The 20,167-nt window shown below is 42.5% G+C and overlaps 2 protein-coding genes and 1 long non-coding RNA gene across 8 annotated transcripts in view; 2 read left to right on the top strand and 1 right to left on the bottom strand.

Annotated features, from left to right (window-relative positions):
- Positions 1–2,527, bottom strand: part of LIPH (lipase H) — a 53,749-nt gene extending 51,222 nt beyond the window's left edge. Inside the window, exon 1 of one of the 3 annotated variants that reach the window (XM_044943935.2) lies at positions 2,234–2,527. In XM_044943935.2, the coding sequence (XP_044799870.2) occupies positions 2,234–2,300 (67 nt within the window). In that variant the 5' untranslated portion in view covers positions 2,301–2,527. The remainder of the gene's footprint in view (positions 1–2,233) is intronic. The other 2 variants (XM_006071084.4, XM_006071082.4) reach the window with 2 other exon arrangements.
- An 8,683-nt stretch (positions 2,528–11,210) lies between these two features.
- LOC112587900 lies at positions 11,211–11,993 on the top strand. The gene is made up of 2 exons (XR_003112417.2): positions 11,211–11,335; positions 11,761–11,993. It is a non-coding gene; the product is annotated as an uncharacterized LOC112587900 (long non-coding RNA).
- Positions 11,994–17,721: 5,728 nt separating this feature from the next.
- The window catches only part of SENP2 (SUMO specific peptidase 2), a 35,232-nt gene continuing 32,786 nt past the window's right edge, over positions 17,722–20,167 (top strand). The window contains exons 1-2 of one of the 4 annotated variants that reach the window (XM_025287103.2): positions 17,722–18,013; positions 20,104–20,159. In XM_025287103.2, the coding sequence (XP_025142888.1) occupies positions 17,913–18,013; positions 20,104–20,159 (157 nt within the window). In that variant the 5' untranslated portion in view covers positions 17,722–17,912. The remainder of the gene's footprint in view (positions 18,014–20,103; positions 20,160–20,167) is intronic. The other 3 variants (XM_006071085.3, XM_044943912.1, XM_025287119.2) reach the window with 3 other exon arrangements.

Genomic DNA, 20,167 nt, shown 5'->3' with positions numbered 1-20,167 from the left:
CCTGCCAATGCAGGAGAAGTAAGAGACATGGATTCGGACCCTAGGTTGGTAAAATCCTCTGGAGGAGGGCATGACAACCCACTCCAGTACTCTTGCCTGGAGAATCACATGGACAGAGGAGGCTGGCAGGCTACAGTCCATAGGGTTGCACAGAGGCAGACATGACTGAAGCGACTTAGCACGCAAAAAGGCAGGTCAATGGTTACCAGATAGGGGAGGGATACATCGGGAATTTGAGGTTAACTGATACGCAGAGATCTTCTGTATAGCACAGGGACCTATACTCACTATCTTATAATAACTTATCTTACTCATGATTAGTTGCTTAGTCCTGCTCGACTATTTTCGAACCCATGGACTGTAGCCCTCCAGGCTCCTCTGTCCATGGAATTTTCCAGGCAGGAAGACTGGAGTGGGTAGCCATTTCCTCCTCCAGGGGATCTTCCCAACCCAGGGACTGAATCCGAGTCTCCTGTGTCTCTTGCATGGCAGGTAGATTCATTGTAAATCAACTATACTTGGTTTTAAAAATTAAAAAAGATATTTTTAAAAAGGCAGGTCACAAAAAATTAAGTTCCAACTTTGTAACTGAAATATATAATGGGAGACTTGAAGAAAGTACCCACAAAATACCATCAGGTTCTTGTGTTAAGGTTAGTTCCCACTCCCCTTAAGCTATCTCTAAATCTATTTTACTTAAAAAAAAAATTGTGATAATAAACACAAACTCTAAAATGGTGACCTCTCAATTTAAAATATTATCAATATTTTATTTTTTGTTTTTTAAAATTAATTTATTTATTTTAATCAATTCATTTAAAATTTAATTAATAGATTTTAATTAATTTATTTTAATGTCTCTTTACAATAATTTAATTCATTTATTTTAATTGGAGGCTAATTACTTTACAATATTGTAGTGGTTTTTGCCATACATTGACATGAACCAGCCAGTCTCCTATCTTGAGCCCCACCTCCCACCTCCCTCTCCAAATATTATCAATATTTTAATTTTAACTTACTATTAAATCAACTTCAAAAGCACAAATTAAGAAAAATTTATTATAAGCCTGAAATACTAACAAATAATTTTTCCATTTCCCATTGAAACTATTTACAGGCATATACACAGGATTTTGGCATGATTTTACAACTAAGTTGTAATCTTAGTTTACCTACAAATTTGAGTTCTGCTTTTTTGACTTCTTTTATAATATGACATGTTGTATTATAAACATGCTTGCACATTTCTGCATAGTCTCAGAATTATTTTGAAGGTAACATATATTTTTTTTCTTTTTTTTTTGAAGGTTACATATTTTAAAAAGTTGTTACATTGTACTTTATCCATTCCTGTATGTAGAAACATTTCTGTTGTTTCTAGTTTTGAGATTACAGATGACATAGAATCATCTTTGTATAAAAGATTCTTTTTTTTTTTTCTTTTACAAGATATTCCTTTAGAACAAATTCTCAGCAATGGTTTTACTAGTTCAAAGGACATGAACAAACGTTATGGGTTCTAATGTATAACATACTTCCCTTCAGAAAAATTATACCAATCTTCATTACTTAAACTATGTGAAAAAGTACTGGACTTCTAAAAAGCTGAGAAGTGTTGAGCTTTTTTTTTTTTTAATTTTTTCATTTAATTTTTGTTACTTTGTTGCAAACATTACTCTGTTAATTTTTATTTATTCATTATGATTAATAATTTTGTATATATGTATGCCTGTAAGTACAATAATTTTAAGTTATCAATATATCAGACACCATTCCAAGAGGCTTTACACATATAAAATCATGGGTTTTTTTTTAAATGAAAATAATTTAAATAAACATTTGATGCATGAAAGCTATAAAAACCTACACTGTCTGTAATGGATATTAACGTAAAAATTTTAAATCCCCAGGAAATAAATGATCTTAATTCATAGTAGAAAAGCACAGAAAAATTAACTATGAAAAAAAGCAACACTACTCTAGATTTTTCAGCATATTTCCTTTTTGTACATCAGAACAGGCTAATTGAAAGGAATAATAGTTTCTTTTACTACTGAGGAAAAAGAAAGTCTTTTCAGAAATAGAAGAAGGTTAATCCATATCTTCTTTCCTGAAAAAAAAATAACTGTATGACACTTGGAAAGTCTAGTGAAGGAACTAGGATGATAAAAAGACAGTAGTAGTAAATTTTTTAAAAATAATTAAGAAAACTATTCAATAAATGACTTACCTGATCTCACCAAGCACATCAAACTGAGGAGGAAGTATAATCTCAGCATATGGAAAGTGGAGCCCATGTGTGTCACATTTGTACGAAGGATTTTCTTCCCAGAGTCTTAGCCTCTACACTCAGAGCTTAGATAACTAACCCCGACGATGTACGGTGACAACAGGAAGTTCCCCAGGGACTGCAGGCAGGTCCCAACCCTTTCAGGGTATGTGACTCCTCCTTTCAATAAAAGGTCAGGTGTATTTCTGCTTGCACAATTTTATGCAGATCTAGAGATTATAATACGTATTTGCAGAATGACGAGTTCAAAATAGTTTCATTCCTTGTGGGTGGTTTATTAGTCGTTTGGCTTGGTGTGTTGAAATCAGGTGTGACCTGAGATATTTTTCCCTTTTGTTTCTGTGAATGAAAGAAATCTGGTGAGTCTTCTGTTGGCCTGTGTATACCAAATTACCTTTTATGTTTATTTACACACTCATTTCTCAGAGGACAGTCTTTAGATTTTATTGTTGTTGCTGTTGTTTAGTCTCCAAGTTGTGCCCAATTCTTCGGGGACCCCATGGACTGTAGCCTGCCAGGTTCCTCTGTCCATGGGATTTCCCAGGCAAGAATACTGGAGTGGGTTGTCATTTCCTTCTCCAGGGGATCTTCCAGACACAGGGATAAAACCCTGCATTGCAGTAGAACTTTTTACCCCTTAACCACCAGGGAAGCCCTAGATTTTATTAAGAACATTTTATTAATAAGTCCAATCATGTACCTATATTTGTAAAAATATGCTTCAGATTAAAAGAAACCTTAAAATGTTTCTATATAGCTTAATTTTTATTTTTTTGCCATTCAGAGTTCCTATCTCTCTCTTAGTTCTTCTTTCTCCTCCCTCTTGTCCCTCTCCTCCACCTCTCCTCCTCTCTTCCTTTTCCTCTCCCCCTTCTCTCCCCTCTTTTCTGTTCTTCTCCTCTTCCTTTCTCTCCTTCTTCAAGAAAAAAATAGATGAAAAAGCTTTAAATAGAGAACTAGGCAAGAATCCATGTACCTCAAAATAGGGAGTAACTAAATTTGTGCTCCATAGCCACAGGGTAATTTAATTCTTCTCTGGTGGAAGAGTTTGCAACAGTTTCTCTGGCTTGTGATGGTGGTCCAAAAAGCTGAAAACTAGATGAACAAATGCAGAAACTACTTAAGAATACATTTACATCCAAAGCATAGGCAAAATCCACTAGTCATTTAACATTGTTTATGAATTGACAGCATCGGTCATGTAAGTGTATCAGTTCTCCATGTCTGCACCCCATTCCTTGCAGGAAGTAAATTCTAGCAATGCTCTCCAAGGAATCAGAACATCAGAATCACTGGGGATTGTGTGTCACAGGTTTTTCTGCATCACATCTCAGACCTAATGAATGCCAAGATTCCCTACCAGTGGTCTACTGATCTGGGTTCAAGTCCCATGTCTTCTATTCACTAATTGACTAGCCTTAACCAAAGCATTTAAGTTCTCTAACTCTTCATTTTCTCAACTGTAGAATGAAGATGATAAAACTGCACATCTCACCAAGTTGTTTTATGGATTAAATGAGATAGTGTAAACAAAATTCTTAACACCATGGCTCCTACCAAGGTAAGTGCACTCACCACTTGGTAACTGTTGTTATTACTTATCCTCTGCACCTTTCCCTCCCCTCAAAAGTTGAGCTGCACAGTACTGAGAAGGACCATGTGGAGAAGCTCTGTGGGACTGCAGGAATGAAGAGGACATTTTAGCAGTGATGTTTCAGGTGAATAATTTTAGCCATCACTTAAGTCTGCTTTTGTCTTCTGCCTGAAGATATAAACTAAAAATCATAAATAGGAAAACCAAATAAGTGGTGATAACTTTTTGTTGTTGTTTCTTTCCATTTGCAATCAGCTTTACTAACCTGAAAACAACTGCTTCCCAGAACAAATGGGGAATTGTTTCACATTCTGTTAGGAATGTTTTATGGAATGCATTGCCCCTTTTGACTTAGTGAACTTGCCTGATAAATATTTGTTGAATTCCTATCAGTTTTGGTACCATGCCAAGTGTTTATAGTCGGAGCCAATGTACATTTTCCTGGAAACTAGCCAGTTATAGGAATAAGTTTGTCTCTTGGGAGGCCTCTTTGTGTTACTATTAATGATTTTCCTGCTAGGGGCACAGAAGTTCCCCTCACTTCCTAGCTGTGTGCTCCTACTTCCAGCATTCAAAATAGCACAAGAATCAATAGCACTAACCCCTTTTGTAGGGGTTAGTGAGAAACATCAAATATAAGCAAAAAAAAAAAAAACCAAAGAAAACATTTCCAAAGGATGGGGAGAGGAATGAGGAAAGGCAGAACAGAGAATATCTTTGAGAGGGGGATTACTTCCTTTTCTTGATTGTGGTAGTGATTATAGGAATCTACACTTGTGATAAGATTGCTTAGAACCACTCGCCCCCAACACACGCACAGGCACAAATGAATGCATATAAAAATGGTAAAATCTGGGACTTCCCTGGTGGCCCAGTGGTTAGGGCTCTGGCCTTGCTGGGAGCAAGGGTTGGATCCTTGGTCAGGAAATTAAGATCCCACATGCTGTACTATGCGGCCAAAAAAAAATAATCTAAGTGAGGTCTATGTACTGTACCAAAAGCAATTTTCTGGTTTTGATGACATGATATGTAAGATGCTATGATTATGGGGAACTGGATAAGTATACAAGGGACATCCCTGTACTATTTTGCAGCTTCTTATGAACAGATAATTATTTCCAAATAAAAGGGTTTTAAAAATTCCAAATGATCTGCCAACTCCTAACCATTTGAATGGTACTATTTAGTTTAAGGTATTCTAAGGAAAACCATTGCTTCATTTCTCATCAGCTATTCATCATAAAAATGAATAATGGTTAATTTTCTCAATACTATGACACTGATAAATGACAACTCAAGAACATCAGAATTTTCCTTATTTTCAGTTTAGTATTATGTACTGGCTATTTTTTTAATCTAGAAATCACCTGCTACAGAGAGCAGAGTAGAAAGAGGCAAGCAAGCTTCTGGACAGGAAAAACAGGTATGGAAATGTAATGGGACTGAAGGGAGGTGGTTTTATGACTCTCATTGGCTTCAGCATTTGGAAAGTTGACCTATGTCCCCTCCCGCCCTGCTCTAGGGCTCCAAGTTGGTGTATGACTCACTGTAATGCCCTTTTGTCTTTTCATCTGCATCAGTGGCCCGGCTATTTCTCACTTCAGGTCCAGGTTTGGCAAGATATATCTATTTCTTTGATTCATATTCATTTTATAAGGGCTTCCCCGATAGCTCAGTTGGTAAAGAATCTGCCTATAATTCAGGAGACCCCAGTTTGATTCCTGGGTTGGGAAGATCCCCTGGAGAAGGGATAGGCTACCCACTCCAGTATTCTGGCCTGGAGAATTCCATGGGTTGAAAAGAGTCGGACACGACTGAGCAACTTTCACTTTCACTTTCATTCTATAAGGAGATCATGTTTCAGGCATGCGTGTGTGCTGGGTTGCTTCAGTCATGTCCAACTCTTTTGACTCTACACTAGTCCCATGGACTGTAGCCCACCAGGCTCCTCTGTCCTTGGGATTTTCCATGCAAGAATACTGGAGTAGGTTGCCATGCCCTGCTCCAGGGGATCTTCCTGACTCAGGGATCAAATCCGTGTCTCTTGCATTTCCCACTTTGGCAGGTGGATTCTTTAACCACTAAGCCACCTGGGAAGCCTCAGAGATCACGGTAACTTTCTCTAAATCCCTGTATTTTTTCATTTCTTCATTCCTTCATTTGTTGAACATTTCTGGAGCTTCCATTAAAAAAATAATAATAATATTACAAAGGGACTTCTCTGGTGGTCCAGTGGTTAAGAATCCCCCTGCCAAAGCAGGGGACACAGGGTCAATCCCTGGTCTGGAAAGATTCCACATACAACTAGGGGCAACTAAGCCCCAGTGTCTCAACTACTGAGTCCATGCTCTAGAACCCCTACGAAGCAACAAGAGAAATTATCGCAATGAGAAGCATGAACACAACTAGAGACTAGCCCATGCACAGCCACGAAGACCCAGCACAACCAAAAATACACAAACTTTAAAAAATAATAATCAGGGAAAAATAGGAGATGGCTCCTTCCCTCAAGGAGACACATTACTACCACCAGCAGCTCTGCCACTGCTACTACTAAGCCTCACGCAGGAAGTGTCCTCTGAGCTGAATTTCAAAGACTAGGTAGTAGTTCAAAGGTGAAGAAGGAGGAGCCAAGGCATTCCAGGCAGAGGGAATAAACTTGGAGGCATAAAGAAGTGTGGATTGAATGTTTGGTGTATATAAAGTAACAATAAAGTAATTTGGAGATAGGAAACGATGAGGGAATTTGAAGACAGGTTGTGAAGAACTTTTTATCATGCTTAGGATATTGGAATTTTGTCTTCAAAACAGTGGAAAGCTAGATTTTTTTTCTTCTTCAACTATTTATATGTTAATATATTACTATTATATAATAATGTTACAGGCAAAAACCAATTCTGACTCCATGTTGGAACTGTTTCTTCGACTTGCTTTTGTTGATTTTTTTTTTTTTAATTAATTAATTTTAATTGGAGGTTAATTACTTTATATTGTAGTGGTTTTTGCCTTACATTGACATGAATCAGCCATGGTGTACATGTGTTCCCCATCCTGAGTGATTTTGTTATTATAATTATACCTGATTGTCTGCCTTAGAGAACCCTGCCCCTCTACTGGACTGTTAAAGTGCCTTTGTTTAGAACCCTGTCCAACTGTAGATGGCAGGAAGGAAGAAATTAATATACCCCCTGACAGAGGCTTAGGGCTTCCCTTATGGCTCAGATACTAAAATATCTGCCTGCAATGCAGGAGACCTGGGTTCCATTCCTGGGTCAGGAAGATGCCGTGGAGGAGGGTACAGCGGTATAGCAATCCACTCTAGTATTTTTGCCAGGAGAATTTTATGGACAGAGAAGGCTACTGTCCGTGGGATTGCAAACAGTCAGATACAACTGATGGTGTTTTTACTTTGTTTCCTCACCTCCCCACATCTCGGATCTGTAAAAGAACCTTTAATCTAGACCCCGACAAGATGGTTATTTTGAGATATTAGCTGTGAAAATAAGAGAAGCTAAAAGCAAAGGAGAAAAGGAAAGATATAAACATCTGAATGCAGAGTTCCGAAGAATAGCAAGAAGAGATAAGAAAGCCTTCTTCAGCGATCAATGCAAAGAAATAGAGGAAAACAACAGAATGGGAAAGACTAGGGATCTCTTCAAGAAAATCAGAGATACCAAAGGAACATTTCATGCAAAGATGAGCTCGATAAAGGACAGAAATGGTATGGACCTAACAGAGGCAGAAGATATTAAGAAGAGGTGGCAAGAATACACAGAAGAACTGTACAAAAAAGATCTTCACAACCCAGATAATCACGATGGTGTGATCACTGACCTAGAGCCAGACATCCTGGAATGTGAAGTCAAGTGGGCCTTAGAAAGCATCACTACGAACAAAGCTGGTGGAGGTGATGGAATTCCAGTGGAGCTATTCCAAATCCTGAAAGATGATGCTGTGAAAGTGCTGCACTCAATATGCCAGCAAATTTGGAAAACTCAGCAGTGGCCACAGGACTGGAAAAGGTCAGTTTTCATTCCAATCCCAAAGAAAGGCAATGCCAAAGAATGCTCAAACTACCGCACAATTGCACTCATCTCACACGCTAGTAAAGTCATGCTCAAAATTCTCCAAGCCAGGCTTCAGCAATATGTGAACCGTGAACTTCCTGATGTTCAAGCTGATTTTAGAAAAGGCAGAGGAACCAGAGATCAAATTGCCAACATCCGTTGGATCATGGAAAAAGCAAGAGAGTTCCAGAAAAGCATCTATTTCTGGTTTATTGACTATGCCAAAGCCTTTGACTGTGTGGATCACAATAAACTGTGGAAAATTCTGAAAGAGATGGGAATACCAGACCACCTGACCTGCCTCTTGAGAAATCTGTATGGAGGTCAGGAAGCAACAGTTAAACTGGACATGGAACAACAGACTGGTTCCAAATAGGAAAAGGAGTTCGTCAAGGCTGTATATTGTCACCCTGTTTATTTAACTTATATGCAGAGTACATCATGAGAAACGCTGGACTGGAAGAAACACAAGCTGGAATCAAGATTGCCGGGAGAAATATCAATAACCTCAGATATGCAGATGACACTACCCTTATGGCAGAAAGGGAAGAGGAACTCAAAAGCCTCTTGATGAAAGTGAAAGTGGAGAGTGAAAAAGTTGGCTTAAAGCTCAACATTCAGAAAACGAAGATCATGGCATCCGGTCCCATCACTTCATGGGAAATAGATGGGGAAACAGTGGAAACAGTGTCAGACTTTATTTTTCTGGGCTCTAAAATCACTACAGATGGTGACTGCAGCCGTGAAATTAAAAGACGCTTACTCCTTGGAAGGATAGTTATGACCAACCTAGATAGCATATTCAAAAGCATAGGCATTACTTTGCCAACAAAGGTCTGTCTAGTCAAGGCTATGGTTTTTCCTGTGGTCATGTATGGATGTGAGAGTTGGACTGTGAAGAAGGCTGAGCACTGCAGAATTGATGCTTTTGAACTGTGGTGTTGGAGAAGACTCTTGAGAGTCCCTTGGACTGCAAGGAGATCCAACCAGTCCATTCTGAAGGAGATCAGCCCTGGGATTTCTTTGGAAGGAATGATGCTAAAGCTGAAACTCCAGTACTTTGGACACCTCATGCGAAGAGTTGACTCATTGGAAAAGACTCTGATGCTGGGAGGGATTGGGGGCAGGAGGAGAAGGGGGAAGACAGAGGACGAGATGGCTGGATGGCATCACTGACTTGATGGTCGTGAGTCTGAGTGAACTCTGGGAGTTGGTGATAGACAGGGAGGCCTGGCGTGCTGCGATTCATGGGGTCGCAAAGAGTTGGACACAACTGAGCGACTGATCTGATCTGATCTGATCTGAGCCTGCCATTTTCTTGCTCAGCCAGATTTCCCAAGTAAAGTCGTATTCCTTGCCTCAACATCTCATCTCTGGGATTTATTGGCCTACCATGCAGGAAGAAGAGCAGGCTTGGACTTGGTAACAATAATCCAAATATAATAAATAATATTTTATGATCCTATATAATAATGTGATAAATTATATAAATATTTAATAATATATTTGTGTAACATTATTATATGAATTTTTTGGTAGTTTGTTATAAAACAAGAAGGAAAATATCTACATACTACTTTTCTGGCCTAAGAAGTATTTTTCATGGAATTGAGCTCTTTGGTTTAGAAATCATGACTCCCTTGAAAACAACTTGTCAAACAAAAGCAGAGGATGCTCAGCTCAGTCATTTCAGTAACTACTTGATTTTGGAATGCTGCTCAGAACATTTCAAGGAGAGATTGCTCTAGCAAGACCTGTATGCACAATGGCAAGACATAGGCAAAATGCTTTTTACTTAGTAAAGTTCATGAAAAAAAATTTTCTTTTTCAGAGGAATGTTCAGCATTTCAAGTCCATTGGTACCATGTTTTATAAATTTACTTGAACCTTAAACCATTGTTTTATTTTATTTAAAAATTAAAAAAAATTTATTTGGCTGTGTTGAGTTGGTTGCAGCACAGGTGGTCTTTGTTGTGTCATACAGGATCTCCTGTTGAGGAGGTGCAGGGACTTTCTAGTTGTTACTCTAAGGCTTGGTTGCTCCACAGCATGTGGCATCTTAGTCCCCCGACCAGGGATCGAACCTGTGTCCCCTGCATTGCTTCCCTGGTCGCTTAGATGGTGACGAAATCAGCCTGCAGTTCAGGAGAACTGGGTTCAATCCCTGGGTTAGGAAGATCCCTGGAGGAGGAAATGGCAACCCACTCCAGTATTCTTGCCTGGAGAATGAGGAGCCTGGCAGGCTTTCATGGGGTGTTGCAAAGAGTTGGACATGACTGAGCAACTATCACTTCCTCCCCTGCATTGCAAGGTGGATTCTTAACCACTGGACCACCAGGGAAGTCCCAAACTGTTCTTTTAAAATACTGTTATTAGAGTCAGGTTTTGTTATTATTTATTTTTAATTAAAGGCTAATTGCTTTACAATATTGTGTTGGTTTCTGCCATACATCATGTTTTTATTTTTATTCAGCTGGCTTCCCAAGCATTGCTCTTGAGAATCCTGCACCTTCATTAGACAATTATTCCCTGGAGTATGCACATAAAGTTGTCTGTGCAAGAAACATCTCAATGGAAAAGTTCACCCCTGGAATTTGGAAGATCTATCCTTGTGACTTTTGACTTGGGTGACTGTTTGGAACCATCGTTAACACTTTGAGGGGCTTACAGTGTCTAAATTGGGAGGGTATTTCTTGCCAGGCTTTTCCTCCTCACCTGTCTGCACCTCAGTTTCAGCTGCTTTCAGAAATACTTGTCTCTCTTTTTGATATTCTCCCTAGGGCCATCCAAAGTAAATTTTAAGGTTGCCACATATTTCAAGTCAGGCTTACTCCAGACAAACCTCCCAAATTTGGCAAAAATCAACTCAACCATAGTTGCTCAGTAACAGAAAAGTAGAAGCATGAGTTATAAATTTATTTTCACTAAGAAAAAAGAACAACAATAATATAAATTTACCTTCCTTAACAACTGGCAACAGAAGAACAACAACAACGAGAAGACAAAGAGAAACCTGAAAACAGAAGAGGGGCAGGGTAGAAGGGGAGACAGCTACGGCAATGGTGTGAGAGATGCTCAGGCCCGAAGGACGGTGATTTGGATGGGTTTGTGTTCTTGTAACAGAGTGAGATGAGCACAGCCCTTAGCAGGCAGCCATTGCTGGCCGCATTACTTTGCACCCTGTTACTAGGCAACAAGCGTTGCTCAGCGCCACAGTGGGCCCTCTCCACAAGCAACCAGCTGTCAGTGAGTGACCGTTAGTTGTTCTGCTCAGCTATTGGTCAGTGCTGCAGTGGGCCCTGTCAACAAGTAATGAGGGACCATTAGGGAAGTGATTCAGCCAAGGGTCAGTGGTGTGGTGGTCATCAGGTGGAGAGTGAGGTAAGAGGCAGATTCAGGCCTTCTCCTGGAGGCCCTCCAGCTCACGCAGTCTTGGGCCAGCAGAAGAACTGGAGGGCCCAGGGATCAGACTGGGGCTACATCCTGCAGGCCTGCAGGGCCCTCACTAAGGCCCTCCTCTAGCTTTGGCCTACACCTTGAGGAGTGGTGAACCTCTCCCCCATCCCTGTTTCTGTGACCTAGTAGCAATGGCTGACTGCCTGAGTTGCAGTGTGTGAGACTTGGTCTCTCCCATTTGGGTGGCCTGAGGAGACTGAGGGACAGTTGGGTTGGATGCCTGGCTCCCTCAGGGATAACAGCTGGGCAGGGTGTGGGAACCTGCCCCTGAAGGAGCTGCCTCCTCTTAACCAGGACTGGGACCTTGGAGGGGGAAAGTTGGGCCTTGGACCTTTGCCCTTTCTTTTCAGGACACAGAGTAACAGGCAGAGATTTGCAGGAACATCGTTACCTGACCATGATCCAACCTCAAGAGCAAAGGATCTGACACCAAGAAGGCTGCAACAACTAACCACATGCCTCCCTTAGCTTCTGCTTTTAAAGGGGCTTGCTGAAAGCTTTCAGTAACTTTCAGATGGGAGGGCATGAGCCTCCCATCTCCTGTATGAACCTGTAATAAACCTTTCTCTGTCCAAAACGCTAATGTTTTAGTATTGATTGGCCTCAACTGTGCGTCAGGCACATGGACTTGCAATTTGGTAACATTCCCAAATTGGTCCTATAGACCTCAACTTGGGCTCTGGCCCAGCCAAAGTCCCTTGCCTTAGTGGGGAGGGTTCTTTTTCTATTTGGATTCACATGACTAATAACAAAACTGATGCTGAGACTGAAACAGCACATGCTTTAATCAATGGCCAGAGAATGAGAAACAGGAACTTGGCTTGAGACTCAGCTTCTCAATCTACCCGAGATACCATATATATAGGAGGGTTGAGGTCAAAGGAGGGGACTGAGTAAAGAAGAAGAGGAGGATTTCGTTGGTGGTCCTGTGGTTAAGACTCCCCCCTTACACTGCATTGGGGATGGGTTGTTGGGATCTAAGGTCCTGCAAGCATGGCCTGAAAAAAAAAAAAAAAAGAGGGAGGAATATTTACGACGTATCTGAGAACAGGGATGTGCTATGCTTGGGAAGACAGCAGTCTTTTTATAACCCTGGATTTCAGTCCTTCAGTGGGCTTGCTTGGCTGTTGCCACAGCAACTGTCAACTGGCGGATGTGTTATCACGCAAATATATTACCATGAACATAATAAGGAGGGTCTACTGGAGGCTTTCTACCATCTTGGACCTAGTTGGTTCTAACAGATTTTGGAGGGCTCTTCTTTTCTGGTGGCTTCCAGTAAGATAACACTTCCCTGCAGCTTAGTTCTCTCAATGAAGGGGGAGGATTATAGCTGAAGGCTAACAGCCTTGGTAACATTTGGAGAGGGGAAGGGGCAGATGTGTAGGAAATAAAGGGTGCAGAACTGGCAAGTTAAATGACTTATTAGTTATCAGAAAGAAAAAAAAAGAGGGAAGAGATTATTAATAGTAAGCACTTAGCTATGCTGGGCATTGAAGTAGCCTCTTTATATACATAAACACATTTAATGCGCCCACAGATCTCTTACTGAAAGCTTGGCCTCTCTGTACACTGATGCTGAATCAAATCTTGGAAAACAGTTTTGGGTGAAGTAGAAAGTTATAGTTGCTCAGTTGTGTCTGAATCTTTGCAGCCCCATAAACTGTAGTAGGTCACGCCTCTGTCCATGGAATCCTCCAGGCAAGAATACTGGAGTGGGCTGCCATTTCCTTCTCCAGGGATCTTCCTGATTCAGGGATCGAACCTGGGTCTCCTGCACTGCAAGCAGATTCTTTACCATCTGAGCCACCAGAAAAACCCAAGAAGAAAAGGATAGCTTTATTACTTTGCAGGCAAAGGGAGATACCCCAGGTTTTTGACTTGAAAAACTATGTTTCAACCCCAGAGGACTTAATGAGGCTTTTTATAAAAGTGGGTCAAAGGTGGGGTCTCGAGACTTCCCTGGTGTTCCAGTGGTTAAGAATCTGCCTGGCAATGCAGGAGACATGGGTTCAATCCCGGACTGGGGAACTAAGATCCCACATGCCTCGAAGCAACTAAGCCTGCTCACTCTGGAGCTCAGCTGCCACAACTAGAGGTCCCACATGACAATGACGCATGATGTCAAGATCCCGCATGCTGCAACTAAGACCTAATACAGCCAAATAAATATTAACCCCCCCTGGCGCCCCGCCCCCCCATCTCTGACAAGATTATAGTCTTCCCTGGTGGCTCAGCAGCAAAGAATCTGCCTATAGTGCAGGAGATACAGGAGATGAGGGTTTGATCCCTGGATCTGGAAGATCCCCTGAAGAGGGAAATGGCTACCCACTCCAGTATTCTTGCCTGGGAAATCCTATTGACAGAGGAGCCTGGCAGGCTATAGTTCTTGGGGCAAAACTTTGAGCCTAAACCACCTGACAAGATTGGGGTGTGAACAGGGCTCCCTATGCCCTTAATCTCAGGTGGTTTGTTTCCTAATCTTGAAGATCTTCTCTAGGCCCTTTAGTCTTGCCTCAGGTGATTTCTTGGCTGCCCCTCCCTTGATTAGCAACTGCTCTAATCTGCCCTTTGGAACTCAAGGAAGGTCATAATGGCTGGAGTCTGCCTACCAGAAATGAGAAACAGAAAGGCCTCTATCCCTGGGAGATCCACAGGGCCCTACTTGGTTTCAGATCTGAGAGACAGACACTCTGTTTTACAGTTGGGGAAGTAGGCGTAGGTAGGGCCTGGTGCTATTTCCCTACATGAGGGAGGCCGAGCCATTTGCAGTTAATGTGAGCAAATTTTGTGATAAAATCTAGGACACAAAAGCTGTACTTGCTTTCAGCATAATAAGGCCAAAGTTATTAGATGAAGTGAAAAAGATCAAAGTCACATTGGGCTTCCCAGGTGGCACAGGGGTAAAGAATCCACCTGCCAATGCAGGAGACACAAGAGATGCAGGTTCTATCCTTGGGTCGGGAACATCCCCTGGAGGAGGAAATGGCAACCCACCCCAGTATTCTTGCCTAGGAAATCCTATTGACAGAGGAGCCTGGCAGGCTACAGTCCATGGAGTTGCAAAGAGTTGGACATGATAGAGCGACTAAGCACACATGCAAAGTCACAGTATCAGAAGGGCATGTTTTCCTTGAGTGCCAGAGGAGTTGGTCTGCAGAAGGAAATTAATTTTCAGGGTAGTGAATTATGGTAGACATTAGGCACATCAGGCCCAAACCAACAATATCTCATCTTTGGGCTCCTATCCATGTCCATTACATGGCCCAGACGTCTGTTCCGACAGGGGTCAGCAGAAACAAAGTTGAGACGAAATCTTTTAACACTCGGAGAAGGCTGGCAAAGGGAAAAATTTGCAAGCCTAAAGAATGGATTAGAGGGCTGGGTCTTCATTGTTCTGGGAGGGGAGGTAGGGTTTGAGGAAGACGGGGGAGGGGCCATGGAAAGACTTGAAGGAGAGGATCTCCGCTGGAGGAAGAGGTCTTTTTAGAAAACTAGGGTAACCAGTTAGGAAACCTTACGAAATCTGAAGCAATGCGGTTGAGCTCCTCTGATGGTCCACGGGTGCACATTATCCAAACCAAGGACAGAAATGTCAGTATCTTCATTACTGTATGTGATTTTGGGCTTCTCCTCTGGGCCTCCGGTGAAGAGTTGCTGGGTCTGGAAATGGCTGCGGCAGTGGTGGACTTGGGGTTAAGGATAACCCCCCTCCTTGGTCAGTGGATGGGCAGTGGTCCAGACCTCTGCTGTGGACAACAGGACATCGAAGGCACCAACCGGCAGATGAGACCCAGGCGGAAGCGACTGTAAGGCTCAGTACCTTTTCTCCATTTCCAAGAGTGGCTAGAGAAGTAGACGGACACGGGGCTGTAGGTGTGGGGAAGGGCTGGCAGAGTTACTATTGGCTGATAAGGTCCTGAGATTCTGACTAAAGTTTGTAATTTCACAGCCTTCCCACTGTTTCTGGCGGGTGACTGACATTTCAGAATTGGGTTTGTGAGGGTGCAGGGAAGGAGGCGGGAAAAGAAAAAAAATTGTGTCATGGTGATGTACTACACTGTTCTGAGACTTGATGCCAATGTTTCTCTAATCTTGGTGGCCAGAACCTGGGAGAAGCTGCTATTCTAAAGCGGCTTGCAATTTTCTGACTTGTGTTTTAATGAAGACCGCTCTTTGGTGTTGGAGAATTCCTTCCCTGAACTTGAGGGGGTCTTTTTGGTTTGGCAATAGTAAAGACCAACTTCTTTAGCGGAATGTACAGTTGGGACACAGCTGAACTGCCCTGCAGAATAATGCCCATGGTAATCTCCTTTTAAGTTAACTTGAGAGTCCCCCCTGAAATGAGTTGGGGTAGAAGGGCAATTGTCTTCTGTTGGTGACATGTAGAAATTGCTGAGAAGAGTGAAGAGATGAAATTTTGGGAGACAGTAGGCTTTAGATGCTGTACTTTTTTTTTTTTTTTTACTGCACCATGGGGCGTGCAGGATCTTAGTTCCCCAACTAGGTAAGAAATCTGTGCCCCCCTGCACTGGAAGCAGAGTCTTAATCTCTGGATGGGGAAGTCCCTAAATGCTGTACCTTGTAATGCTGCTACTGCTGCTGCTAAGTCGCTTCAGTCGTGTCCGACTCTGCGACCCCATAGACGGCAGCCCACGAGGCTCCCCCATCCCTGGGATTCTCCAGGCAAGAACACTGGAGTGGGTTGCCATTTCCTTCTCCATAGCCATTTCTAAATCTTTTCAGCTTTGCAATTCTCCTTTTATTTCCACATTATCTCTAACAGCCACGTGTTAGCTATATTTTAGGGCATTGAAGGAGGAGCCCATGTTCACACTTAGAATTTGCTTCTAGCCTCTAGAAACTGCCTCCATCTCCCCAGACTAGTGTGAAGGTAGCCACTGGAGGGTAGCTGGTGGTTCTGGGACTCTAGGGGGTGGCTTGCAGCAGAATCCAGGAACAGTGTTTATCGAGCAAAGGATGAAGCTGTACTGAGGAGTGCCTGTGTTGAAGTTCAAGCAAGTCTGAAGTATGACCTTAATTGAGGATGAGATTAAGGATCAGGTACATACAGAGAGGATTTTTGTAGGGCATAAAAACTTTTGAGGATTCTCAGGAGTGTTGGGGGAGGGGAGTGGATTTGGGACTGGATTTTCCATTAAAAAGGATGGGTCATTTTCTGTTGTAGATAATTAACCAGAACTAGGACCTCTAAAAAAGAGAGGGAGAGTAATTAGCACTCCCTGCCAGCTCTAGGCGGAGAAGGCAATGGCACCCCACTTCAGTACTCTTGCCTGGCAAATCCCATGGACGGAGGAGCCTGGTAGGCTGCAGTCCATGGAGTTGCTAGGAGTCGGACACTACTGAAGCAACTTAGCAGCAGCAGCAGCAGCCAGCTCTAGGGAGACTAGTAGGCCGCAGGTAACTTTTCATCCTTAAGTTTCTGTGAGGCCTTCCTTGAGTTCTGTCCTTCACTTCCCTAGCCGACTGTTTTCCTTTCTCTGGTTCCTACTGCACTTTGTACCCACCTTTATCACAGCAGCCAATTATCTTTTTAAAAATTAATTGAAGTGTAGTTTACTTACACCCAATTATCCTGTATTGTAATTTGTAATCATATCTCTCCCAGTAGACCTCAAGGGCGAGGGACTGGCGCTGGTACACAGATCGCAGTTCAAATTCCAGCTATGCCACTAGCTACCTCTTTGACTTTAGGTAATTACTTAATCGCTGTATGCCTCGATTTCCTTATTAAAAATAGGCACAAAAAGTAAAAAATAGAAATGGGCACAAGGCTCCGCATCGCCTGCGGTTGCTGGGACAAATGAAGGTGACTGCGTGTAAAGTACCAGGCACAAAGTATGTGCAAAACAAAGGGCGCCTAGTAGGGTAAATTAGAAAGGGAAAGGCTACCCACTCCAGTATTCTGGCCTAGAGAATTCCGTGGACTGTATAGTCCATGGGGTCACAAAGAGCCGGACACGACTGAACGACTTTCACTTTCAGTAGGGTAAACATTTGTTAATTAACGTGCACTCAATTATTTACTGATAAACCACCCAGGTTTCAGGCCTGGAAGCACTCCCTCTCTCTTGGAGAGCCCTCACGTGCGGTCTGTGGGCCTTGTCCCGCGGGCAGCCTCAGGACTGGCTCTGCCGAAGAGAAAACCCCTCCCACAGCCCTTACGGTCTCGTGAGCCATTGGGCCAGGACCAGGCTTTCAGGTTGCTAGGCTAGGGAGGTGGAGATCTAGGCTGCGCCTGCGCAGACTGAGGGCTAAGATGCTTTCCGGTCGGGCGGGAGGAGGTGACGTCAGAAGCGGGGGCCCGCGGGGGCCGCCTGTAGCCCTGGGGACGTTGTATCTCTGGGCCCTCGGATCGCGTCACAAGTCGGCGACTGAGCTTTGGCGGCGGTGGCTGAGGCAGCGAAGGCGGCAGCGGCGGCGACAGCTCTGGGGTTTGCGTCTCGGGGTGTGTCGGCCGCCGCTGCTGCTTGGGCCTGGTATGTACAAATGGCTGATTAGGATTCTCGGCACCATTTTCCGTTTCTGTGACCGGCCGGTGCCCTCTGCCAGGGCCCTCCTGAAGAGGCGACGCTCGAACAGGTGAGAGGAGAGGGGGCCGAGCCACGGCCTGGCTCTCCCCCTCCCCCACCCCGGATTCGGCTGGCGTAGCGTGATCCAGCCAGGCAGGCCCCGCTCGGCAGAAACAGGTAGCTGGGCGGAGGCGTTAGAGGTGCGGGTCGCGGGTGTCCCGGTGACGTAGTCGCTCCTCGGCGCTGTGCAGATGCGACTCCTGATGATGAAAGGGACTAGTGGTCGGTGATGTGAATATCTTTCTTTTAGAGTCCAAGCTGGTTTCTATCAACAAATGGGGTTTTTATCATATTTTGCTGCTCTTAGGTTGAAAACTTAAAATTGAAGGAATACTGTGTTTGTGTGGCTCATTGTTTACAAAACACACTCCCAAGTGTCATCTCTGCGCAATAAGTGCAGTTAAGGGAAGTGAACTTCATAGTTTGCGCAAAGCCGTTTTGACTACACTTTCTGTTCTCTTAGCACCAAGACGCAGTAGCTGTCTTGTTTGGAAGGCAGCTGTCAAACTTTGCGTTTGTGTGTGTGTGTGTGTGTGTGTGTGTTTTGCTGGGGAGGGAGGGAGAGTGATCCTGTGCTTTAGCATTGCTGCTGCTGCTGCTAAGTCGCTTCAGTCTTGTCCGACTCTGTGCGACCCCAGAGACGGCAGCCCACCAGGCTCCCCAGTCCCTGGGATTCTCCAGGCAAGAACACTGGAATGGGTTGCCATTTCCTTCTAAAAGATTACTAATCTGTACTCTAAAATTTGGGGGAAATTAAAAGTTGTTCTTAGCATTTGCCTGTTGGTTTGTCCAGTTTCCTAGTGTCTACCACCTTCTTTAAGAATTAATCTAGAGAATAAAATACCATACCAATTCTATACATAATCCCCCCAACTTTTAATGATCAAATGTTAATTTCATTTATTAAGCCTCAAGATCGTCGGAGGGTGGTTTCTTGGAGCTTGAGAGAGCAAGGTGATTATTTACTATGTGAGTCTAAGAATGCAGGTCATTGAGGAATTAGTTGTGGACTAAAAATTCCATCATGTGTTCCGGAGAGGGCAAGGTTTCAACATATTCTTTCTACCTTTCTGCAGGGTTGATATAGGGATCATTTGAGAACAAGTTGTAAAGTGCCTAAAATGATGCTTAGGGTATGTAAGGGTAGTGTTTATGTATTTTGTCCCAAGGGCCTAGGCTGACGTGGATAGGCACTTGCTACTTATTTATTGAATAGAGAATTGTAAATTTCCTCTCCCTCGTCCTTTATTATTTTTACTATGAACCTCTACTGGTCAGGAAAACAGTGGTTTGTATATCAAAATCCTGTTCTTTACCACACATCCTTAATCTAAAATAACTTTTAAATGTAGACCATTTTTAAGTCCATCTTTAGAAAGATGATTATACCATGAGCTTTTTTTTTAATTTTATTTTATTTTTAAACTTACAAAATGTATTAGTTTTGCCAAATATCAAAATGAATCTGCCACAGGTATACATGTGTTCTCCATCCTGAAACCTCCTCCCTCCTCCCTCCCCATACCATCCCTTATACCATGAACTTTTAACTTTCTTGAAGCATAGGCCCAAAAATTTTCTTGAATTTCCAAATTCTTGTTATCACTAGTAATATAGTTTCCATGATAAAAATGTAGTTAAATATAACACCTTTTTCTGGCTGAGAACTATCTTTTAAGGCGTCTTGTCATCTTGTGTTTCCTATTTCTATGTGAAGTAGAAAATGACTTTCTCTTGTGGGGAGTGTCATCTTTCAAAAGGAAATTATTCTTAAATCATTTCTGTAAAGAAAAGAAATAACATAGTCCTAAGCTTTTACCTATATTCCTTTACTAGGTAAATGATATCTGGTTGGTTTCATGTTTGTATTTTAGCCAGACTACAGGTTATTATATAATAGGGAGTTTTGCATCTCTCTCATGTAGTTGAACCATAGTGTTACATCGTCAAATACTAGAGGCCTACTATATCGTAAACATCAGTTGGATCTCTTGACAAAGTGAATGGAAGATGATGTATGAATAGTAAGCTTACTTATAGAAATGCATATGTGTGGATATGCATATATACATATATATCTCTCTTTTCTCTTTTTTTCAGCACTCTGTTTTCTACAGTGGATGCTGATGAAATACCAGCCAAAAGACCAAGATTAGGTATTAAA

This window comes from Bubalus bubalis, chromosome 1 (assembly GCF_019923935.1).
Source record: "Bubalus bubalis isolate 160015118507 breed Murrah chromosome 1, NDDB_SH_1, whole genome shotgun sequence".
NCBI classification, from domain to species: Eukaryota; Metazoa; Chordata; class Mammalia; order Artiodactyla; family Bovidae; genus Bubalus; species Bubalus bubalis.
Note: the sequence above shows the minus strand (reverse complement) of the source record. Positions and strands in the feature narration are given on the sequence as shown.